Consider the following 10474-nt stretch of genomic DNA (forward strand, 5'->3'; position numbering starts at 1 on the left):
TAACCATAAATGTCACCATGAAACCCAGAAATCACAGAGAAGAAACAACCTCTTGCAAAAAAAAAAAAAAAAAAAAAAAAAAAAAAAAAAAAAAAAAAAAAAAAAAAAAAAAAAAAAAAAAAAACAAAAAAAAACAAAAAAACAACAACAACAAAAAAAAACCACCAAAACAAACAAACAAACAAAAAAAAAACCAACTTGAAATCCTTGTAATTTAAAGATACTTGGCTTTGCTGAGTTTCCCTTAGTATTATACACAGACTCARWGGGAGTATGTTTGCCAGGGCTTATTTACCAGGCCTGAACTGAGTTACACTTGAAACTCCCACATTAGCTGGCATGTCAAAGCTGCAAGAGTTAATTAAATACATWATTTCTTCTTCCCCTGTAGGGAAGGAAGGATGCTGGAAGGGCTGCTCATGTCAATGGCTCTGGTGATGTCCAGGTGGCCCAGAAGGCCARTGGCCCCTGGGCTGTCCCAGCCATGGGGTGGCAGCAGGAGCAGGGCAGTGACCGTCCCTGTGCTGGCACTGCTGAGGCCACACCTCGAGGGCTGGGGACAGTTCTGGGCTCCTCACAAGGAAGAMCAASKMMWSSRRRGRRRRSRRMKSWGSKGRRGRRKSKKSWGSMSCMSSAGSRGMKGMKGRRRSWGSKRRRRRRGSKSMKCMKSSWGMRAARRRGRSKCWSRGRGGRSMYYKTGKSKCTSYRCAMMWCYCYSWSASRRGRGGRSASMSSSGGGGKMGKSSKSYKCTSCYMSSRRRSRRSRRSRRSAGGAGAGGGAATGGCCTCAGGCTGGGSCAGGGGAGGCTCAGGTTGATTAGGCGGGAAGAATTTCTTCACCGAAAAAGTGACCGGACACTGCAAGAGGCTGTTTGCAGGAAGCTTAAACGCTTTAAACATACTGAGCATKGCACTCAGTGCCGCGGTATGGTTCAAAAGTTCGTGTTCATTCAAAGCCTTGACTCGTAAATCTCACAGGTCTTTCCCAACCTTATTCTGTGAGAATAGATCACATCAACCGAGACACACTTCCACTACTTATTAACAGACAAGGCGCCTAACGGCTTGTGAAGGCTGCGAGATATAAAAGCACTACGTGATTCACCCCAACACCACAACGCACAAGCCGCCAACGTGGCATTGCCGCGGCCCCGCCCACACCGCCGCCGTTTTATGCGTGCGGAGCGAACCAAGCTGAGGGCGCAGGACGGGGGTGTGACATCCCCCCCCGTGAGGGGTCGTTGGACCCGGCCGTGGGAGACGTGGCAGGGCGCGGCGGCGACGCGGAGGTAGCTGGGAGTTGCAGTCCGAGGCGGCGCCGGCCGCGGCCTCCCTTCGTGTATCCCTGGGACAGGAAAAGCCGGGAAGAGGTAGGACGGGAGGGAAGGATCGGGCTCGGTGAGGGCGCTTTCGGCGGCGGGAGGACGCGCCGTGTTGTGACCCGTCGTGCCCGGCGACGGGGAGGAGCGGCCGGAGGGCTGGGCCGGGCGGCGCCGGGGCCCGGAGCGGCTGCGGGAGGTGCGGGGCTCGCTCCTCGTGTTGTGACCCGGCTCGTCCTTGCGGGGCTGCAGCGGCTCCTGCGCTCCGTGTGCTGCCAGCGCCGCGCTCTGAGGTGAGGGTCAGGGAGCAGCACTGCGCAGAATTCCCGGTGGGATTTATTCCGGTGCTTTGCTGGGTGCCCGGTGCCCTCCTGCTCTTGCCTCCGGCCGAGCTTCCTTCTGCGGGAGAGTTTGGATGCTCGGTTGATTGGAGCCTCGGGCTGTGATTTCCAGCCCTGCAGCGGGGAATGGGAGTGCTGGTCCTGGTAAAATGCCTGCGGTGTCACCCTCACCCTTGGGAATCCGTAAATGCCGGATTGAAATGGTGCTCCATGAGCTTTGCTGGTTTATTGTGAGTCTCTGGAGGCATAATTTGCTCTTCATATGATTTATTTGCTTTTATTATCACATTAAAAAAAACCTGCGTTATTTCTTTTGGGAGAACACCTCTGAAAGTGCTGGAGCTGTTGCATCACATCCTGTGATATATCCATAGCCTGGAAATGATGGGGTGTGGGAATAGTTGGTGCAGGTTGTTGGAATGGTTTGGTTCTTATTTTGGTGCTGTGGTGGTGTTGGATGGCATTGCTGCATGATGTTGTGGATCAACAGCTCTCCTGCTGTGGCCTCCACCGGTATCTGGGATTTGTGACACTGAAGTATTTGATAGCAGGGAGAGGATGGGGGCAGTGTGCTCTGCTGCAAATCCTGAGGGGTGGCAGTRGCACTGAGAATGTGTGGGAAGAAAAGAAAATTCTGATAGGATTAGGAATGACCTTTGGAAAAATAGAACTTGCTGGTTTTATGGTGTTTATGAACTCTTGTCTGCGCTAGTGACAAAGCAAGGCCAGCAGCCCTTGTTATCACACCTGGTGTTTCCAGCTGTCCTGGTCTGTGGTAGGTGTCAGGCGTGCTGGTGGAAAGGCTTGCTTGGTGTTGAGTTTGGKTTTTTTTTAAGGTGAAAAAGTTATGCAGGTGTTAATGTTATTTATGCTATGAATATGGACTCACAGAATGGTTTGGGTTGGAATGGACCTTAAATCCCATCCAGAGCCACTCCCTGCCCTGGTCAGGGACACCTTCCCCTATCCCAGGCTGCTCCAAGCCCTGTCCTGCCTGGCTTTGGACACTTCCAGGGATCTAGGGGCAGCCACAACTTCTCTGGGCACCCTATGCCTGGGCCTCCCCACCCTCRCAGGGTAAGATTKCTTCCTAACATCTAAACTAAACCTRTTCTTTTTCAGTTTGAATATTTTTCACTATCTATTGGTAATTAAATGCATTAGATTCTGCATTTAGCTGTACTGCAAACCACAAAAACCAGCACATTGCACAATTACTCATTTTCAGGATTTTTGTGTCTTTGAAGTGCCCATGYTAACTTGGAGGAAGCTCAACTTCAGCAGAGCTCCAGAGTAACAAGTGCACAGTAGTATTTGCCTGGTGCAATCAGCTTCATTATGAATGGGAGAATAATTGACTTCGCTTCAGTTTCCTATTCTGAAGCATTAATCAGGAAGTTACCTGGTACCTCAGGTTCAAGTCAAGGGATGACCTCACACACAGGTGCATTGTTCAAGGTGTGACATCAGTAAAGAACCCAAAGTCTCAGAAAGCAGGTGTAAGAGAGTTCTGAGGTTTTGGTTTGTTGTTTTGTTTTGTTGGTTTTTGTTTGTTTTTTTTGTTTGTTTTGTTTTGTTTTGTTTGTTTTTTTTGTTTCTTTTTCCTTTTCCTGATTACCTCTCTTTAAGACTTTGGACTTTGGATCAAGTCATTCAACACAAGGTGATTAAACTAATGATCCCTTTGGCTTCACTGAGACTTTGTGTGACCTCTAGGACCTGCCTGTGTTTTCCAGACCAGAGCCTGAAGGGAGTTTTATCCCTGACTTAGTGCTCTCCCTTTCTAGAGCAGAAAAAACAATGCCAGGGATTTTTTGGATGAAAGTTTTAAATATGCTCAGGGTCTGGCTCTGTTTTCGTTTAATTTTTTGAAAAGTGTTGTCATTTTGTTTGATGTCAACTGCGCCTAATTCTGGACAGTTGTCAGCTTGTGCTTAGCCATGAGCAGTGTCTGCAGCCAATGCTGTCCAAACTTAATTAAAAGTTGTGCCTACTGTGATTAAAGTCAAGAAGTTTAGTGGCATTTCAATTTAGTATTCCAGCTAAGTGGAATATTATATTTCATTTTAGGCTTTATTTAAATACCAGTTTCCCTTTTTAGTGTACTGAATACATTGTGGTTTCTTTTTTGTGGATTTCTGTTTTGTTTTGTTGGTTTTGTTTGTTTTTTAATAGCAGGAGCACCTACTGATATAGAAGAAGGGATCAATTAAAGATGACTGAAAATACAACTCATTAGGTATATTTTGAAGGATAGCTGATTCTAGATAATGTGTTGTTATCCACATAAAATTTGCTAATCTCCATTTGTAGGTAATCTTATCATTAGCTGTGAATTTCTGTATTTTGGAGTAATAACCTGAAGAATGCTTTTGAAGTGTGGTTGTATCATTAAGATTATTGCAAAATATTAGCACAAATGTAATTACTTCCTATTAAACTAAAGTGAAGAGATGAGTAATTTGTCAGCTAAGCCTTTTAGTCTCTAAATCAAATTATTTCATTCCTGCTTTTAGCAAAAACCCTGTTAAAATTTTAGACTGGTTTTCTCTTCAGTATATACCACCTATTTCCCTAGTTTGGGAATTAGGTTAATAGCTGAGATTTGGCATTAGGTTAATGGATGAGTTTCAGCTGGTGAAAATMAGTAGAAATAATTTAGAGACAGTCTTTTTGGGTATGCTTTTTTTTTGTGTGTGTCATCTGAGGGTTTAGCATTATCCCTAYAGTGCCTTCATTGTACTTTAAAAGGTTTTTTTAACCACATAATTGATCAAAGCAGAGCAAGATCCACACTTCTGCTTCCTAAAGGGTTTTAAGGWTCTGATCATTTGAAATACAGTCTTTCTGTATTTCTCTTTTCCATGTCCTTTCTTTTTTATTTCCATATAAAAGAAAACCAGGATTTTCTTCTACCAAAACGTGGCATTATCAAATTTGCCGTTTACAGTCACCAATCACTAGATGGCAGTACGGATATTTTCACCTAATTCTCTGTGGTTCAGAGAATTAGGTGAAAATTCTCTGTGTTTATCCTTCCTTTTAGTAAACCACAATTAATTCTAGATTACAAGAAGGCACGAAAGTTACTTCCTTAAGAAGCTAGGCTGAGTTTTCAGGTGCTCCTTGTTGCAAATTATGTATTTGTGGCTTGGATTGCAAAGAGATACTACTATAACTTTGGGATTTTTTCACAAATCACTGAAGACAGTCCGGTTCTGCACTCAGCAGTCATTAAGGAATTTTAAGCTGATTGTACTGAGACACTTTTCCCCTGCATCTCACCTGAAGGAAGTTGGKAATCTTTGTTGCTGGAATCTTTGTTGAGGACTGAACACTGTTAATAGGTTGCTTGGTTTCTTTCCCTTGTGTTCTTCTTCTTCCACTCAAATGCTTCCCCATTCCTCAGACACAGCWGGTTTTGGGGAGGCCATTTATGTTCATACATATTCTGTAGGATCATTTTAATAATGTATGATGCTGGATTATTTCAACACAATGAGCTATTAACTTCAARTTACCTACTGTACCTCCCGCTTTCCTTTTACCTGTTCCCATATCTCGTCTTTACACTTCATTTTTTCTTTAAATTATCTACATTTTTCTAATGCAGTACGTGCAAACTACAACTGGCTGATGTTGAAAAATCAGGGTGCAGAAAGCTGTTACTTGTGCAGGCTTCATATCAGTCAAAACATCATTTACATCAGTTCCATATGGGATTTTTATCGTATTTCAGCAACTGACGTGATTTGTCTCACATCTTGGATTACTGTTTCTGTTTTTCATCTTTCTTATTGTGAAGTTGAYAGAGAAAACCAGCTACAGAGTAATTTATATTTCTGCTAATACCTGACTTTCTAAATGTCAGTTGACTTCTTGGGRGGTTGCCCCTTCTCTCTTCCCCCGTCACCACCACTGCAATAGGTTTCTGAAGCTTTGAAAAATCCTTGCRCATAGTTTCTGAAAAGCTGCCGTGTGTGGAACTTTATCAGTCATTCTGCATGGCCACAGAAGTAGTAAGCACCCCTCAACAGCTTTTAATCATGGCATTAGGTCAAATCAAGCAGCAGATTGGAAGAACCACGAAAAAATGTTTCTAGGTTTTGGCAAGTGATTACTTTAATTGCTCAATGGAAAATTCTTTCATGCTTTGCAGTGTATAACTGGAAGAATAACTTAGGAAATATCTCTGTTCAGAGGAATGTAAACTCCTGTYGATTGATTAAAAGATAAAAGTCTTAATATTGCAAATTCTTGCACTTMGTAAAGTTTAATGGAAGAAACTGCACTTCCTTTCTGAGGGATGGTGAGATGTACTTACTCTGCAAGGACAGTCTGGTCACCACCAGGCAATTACTGACCCTTTCATCCCATCTCAAGAGAAGCCTTTAAGTGAATTAAAGATGCTCAGAACCCAAAATCCATCTGGCRTAAGAGTTTTCTTGAAGAGTGCTGCCCATGAGCCAGGTCTACTTGCTTTCCATGGCTGGGCTCAAGCATTTGATCCTGAATAATTTAATGCAAATCGTACTGATTTGTCAGAGGGACTGTGATTTCTCCTGTTTGATTTTGATGCTTCATTTGTTTTTGAAAACTTTGTGCACTTGTCAAGACTGACCCTGCTGTCCTGCTGCCTGGCTTTTTCAATTTGGTAGTAACAGTAATTTTTCCTCCACATTGAACTAAGAGTTGTGTATACATTTGCAACAATGATAAGGAAATGAGACATTTTTACTTCTTTTTTTTTTTTTTTTAAGAGGAAAGCCCTGTATTTGTGTAAGTAGAGTTCATTTTTAGCGTGAATATTTTTATCCAGCATGTTATCTAAGCCTTTTCATCTGCAAATTTTTAAGGGGATAAAATGGCACTCCTCAATAGCCACTGATGGAATGGATATGGTGAAAAATGTTTTGAGCCTGTCTATTTTTCGTATATATTACTACCCTATATGGGATTTTTGTTGTAATAAAATTTCTTTTAGGGAGTGGTACAGTTCACTGCTGTGTCGTTTACCAGACTTGTGAGGAAGCAGCACTTTTTGTAAGCTGCAACTCCACTGAAGAATAAAAATCTCATGGTGTTCATGAAAATCTTAGTTTTTCCATTTTTCTTCTCCTAAGTCCTTTTACATTAATTTAAGATTGTTAAATAAKCATAGAGTTTTATTTTTTTAGAAGTATTGTATTTTAAAGGTTTACTCAGGAATGTTAAAAGATTCTTCTGGCCTTCAGAAGAATCATAAAGTCTTCTATTACTTCCACTTTTGATGATGTTACCAGAGAAGTGTGGTGTGCAGATTTTATAGGAATTGGCTGTACTGGAGAACTTGTTCACTGTGATGTGATTATGACTTTATTCATGCTGGAAGTAACAGATCCTGGTTGGCATTGCCACAGCTCAATAATGCAGCAGAACTGTACCCTGTAGTTAAGTTTTTCCTGTAATGGGATATGGGTTTTGTGATTTGTAATTACTTCTCTATTGCTATTCTTTTAAGTACCACCAGTACATATTGGAAGCAGTAGCTGGGCACACACAGTAAGGTTTTTAGAAACAGTCTTGGAGTTTGAGGTATTATCACAGTGCTAAAAATAAAGGGCAGATGCAGGAGAAGGGAGACACAGGATAATTGTGTACTTGAGGTAAGTCAGTGCTTTTCTTTTTTTTTCCTTCTAGAGTTGGCATTTGAATTACTTTTGAATTTGCTCTTTTCAGGAGTGTGAACAACGATGTTGGGGCCTTTGCATTCTTATTTAAAACCTTTTCCCTTTCTTCTCAAAATGGACTTCATTTTTTTTCCTCTCACAGCTTTTTGTAGCTGAAGGAAAATGATGGAAGAGAGTGGGATAGAGACGACTCCCCCTGGCACGCCCCCTCCAAGCACACCAGGGGAGGCTACTGCTGCTGCCACACCTGTCACATTAGGTACAGAAACCTTGATTCATGTCTTTTGAAGTACTACAAAAACGTTGCAATCAGCATAATTGCAGTTCTCTTCTCCGGGCTAATTGGAAGAATTTAAATYGTTGCTTAATCATGGAAGTGTGTTCCTTTTCCATAATATATCTGATACCACACAGAATATTTTAAGCACTTTATTTTTAAATTCTTGAAACTGTTGTAGGACGCAACATGGGTGCACTTTTTTTTGTAAGAATGCAGGGTCAGGGAAATAATTCCTTGTGGCATAGTGCATAGTCAGATGAGCAGCATAGAAGGGAGTTAAAACAGATTTACAGTCCTCTAGGGGATAGTGGTAAATCTGAGCAATCACTTGTGTTTTAATACCCATAGAATCCCACATGGTTTGGGTGGGAAGGGACCTTAAATCTTGGGGACACCTTCCCCTAACCCAGGGTGCGCCAAGCCCTGTCCAGCCTGACCTTGGACGCTTTCAGGGATGAGGCAGCCACAGCTTCTCTGGGCACCCTCTGCCACCCTCAAAGGGAACAATTTCTCCCTAATACCCCATCTAAACCTGCCATCTCTAAGTTTGAAGCCATTTCCCCTGTCCTGTCACCTTCCAGCTCTCCTGTACCTCCTTCAGGTTCTGGAARGTTCTCTAAGGTCTTACTTGGGGGTGGTAGTCAGAGCCCATTTTCTGATTTTTCAAGATTCTGAACACTATATTTGAGCACCAGGTACTGAATTTTTGGGCACATTTGATATTGTTGAGTCAGACTTGTGCAGTCTCACCTGCCAAGTGCTAAAGGAGGAACATACTGGSAAGATCTGCCCACTATAAGAGTTCTATAATAAAAACAATTTTTAAGTTAAAACTGTAGAAGTGTAACCTCTGATGGAGCAGTTGCTTTAGCTAGGATAAAAATGGATTCTGGAGCAGGGCTGCAGGAAAGTTACTACACATGGAATGTGTTCACTGCCTCATTCATAGACAAGGAAAGAAACCACAGCCAGAAGTGGATTAAGTGCTATAGGGTGTCATCACTGAGATTAATTTTATAAAAACGGTCTTTTTTTACAGCATTTTGTAATGAGATAGGGAGTCACCAGGAAAGATTGGGATTTTTTAAAACATGGCACAGAGGTTTGCTGGCCAGCACTAGCAAGGTCTGTAAAAGAGTTGTTTAACTTAACGTGGACATGAAGTTTTTTGCATTGCTTTTTTTTTTTTTTTTCCTTTTTTTGTTTTAACAAAACATCAGATTTGCTGATGTTTYCTGTGGTGACAAGAGACTGTCAGCAGTGTATTACCTACTAGATACGTTCAAAAGATAAAATGCACTTGTCCCTTCCAGGTAAAGGTGACATTTCAACAAGGAGTGATATAGGAAGTACTTTCGGAAGAAGTTTTTGAGAAACCATTTCCAAAACTGATATTTGGAAGTACTTCCAAAATTATTCATTCCTKCTGAAATCAATGCAAGTGTTGCATAAAAACTGCCAGATCTGTAGACATCAGCCTGCAAAGAGAATTTCCTGGCCTGTGTAAAGATCTTCCAAACAATTTCCATGAGATTTGAACCCACTCATTACAAACACAGTAATGCAGCACATTCATTTGCAAGGACAGTTGATGGGCATCAGAAAGATGAAAATTTGCTGGCTAAATTTCAAGGAAAACTTTGATTGAYGAGTGGGAGTGGAAAATTAATAGGATGATACAGCAACTATAGCCACTTCTTCCATGTGGGTCTTTGTAAGGTCTTTCTTTCCAGCCATGGTAGCCCCTAAGGCAATGGAGTCTGAATGTGCAACCAGCCCATCACAAGGTGTTACACCAAGATGTGCAGTGAAGTTTCTTCACTTGCAATGCTCACCCTAAAAAGTCACCATCAATGATTGAATTATATTGTATGTTAACCATTGTTAATATACTGTAATATTGTATCAATAGTATATTATCAAAATGATTTTCAGTGGAAGCAGAATTTTTTTTTCTATTTTCTGGAAAAGAATTGCTATTTTTCATTGGTTTTTATCATCACTTCTAAATTTTTTATTGCATATGTYTTGTAGTATAGCTACTGGTACAGTGGAGCATGTAAGCAATATRTAAACAAATACATTTACATGGGAGGGCATTCTTCTTTTTTTTTTTTTTTTACTGCTGGATGTGTCTGACTAAGTTTGGAGACCATGGCATTGGTGTAATTTGCATATAATTTGATTGTGATTGGTGTTTAGGCTTAGGCCACTGAGATGCTTAAGCTGGTCCAACATGTTAATGCCACTAAAAATGTCAGTTTCTGTTTTCCTGACTTAGCTTCCTGGTTAAACTTGGTTATAAGAGGAAAATTGGCTTATCCAAGGATCAGATGAAGGTGTGACTGAAACAGAGAAAGTAAAGGGTTTAAGAAGATGATGAGTGGCAGAGAAGAGAGGGCTGCCTTGTGTTCAGTCCATTTTATGGTTTTTAGACTTCTGRAACAGCTCCCCCCTTTCCCAAATATTAGCAGTGTGTTTTATTCTTAAAGATGAGCCCTTCCTGCTCAGTTGATCATCAGCTGATCCACCAGTCACTCAGGAAGAACAAAACTGGCTAGAAATTTCTGAGGCAGACTTCACCTGCTCTAAACTCTGTAGTCAAATGTGGGCTTGTCTTTTTAACATAATGGCAAGTAGGGTCATTCAGGAAGAATAGATGTGTCTTACAAGATACTGACACCAAAGATTGAGTCCAACTGGTGGCGTATGAAAACTCCACAGAATTAAAATTCGTTTTGGAGGAAAAACAAAACCCAGACCAGGTCGCAACTTACTTGTGAAATGTCTGAAAAATTATGTAACTGAATCACTGAGATTAAGGCTTCTAAAATCCCTTTTTTCCCCCTCTTTTTTTTTTTTTTT

General features: G+C 41.4%; 1 protein-coding gene across 1 annotated transcript in view; it reads left to right on the forward strand.

Annotated features, from left to right (window-relative positions):
• Positions 1–1253: 1253 nt before the first annotated feature.
• PRRC1 (proline rich coiled-coil 1) overlaps positions 1254–10474 on the forward strand; it is a 24518-nt gene continuing 15297 nt past the window's right edge. Inside the window, exons 1-2 of the mRNA XM_057378247.1 lie at positions 1254–1370; positions 7472–7588. Of these exons, the coding sequence (XP_057234230.1) occupies positions 7492–7588 (97 nt within the window). The 5' untranslated portion in view covers positions 1254–1370; positions 7472–7491. The remainder of the gene's footprint in view (positions 1371–7471; positions 7589–10474) is intronic.

The sequence above is a fragment of the Malurus melanocephalus genome, unplaced genomic scaffold (assembly GCF_030028575.1).
Source record: "Malurus melanocephalus ecotype Western Australia unplaced genomic scaffold, MMel_1.1 scaffold_350, whole genome shotgun sequence".
Classification (NCBI taxonomy): Eukaryota; Metazoa; Chordata; class Aves; order Passeriformes; family Maluridae; genus Malurus; species Malurus melanocephalus.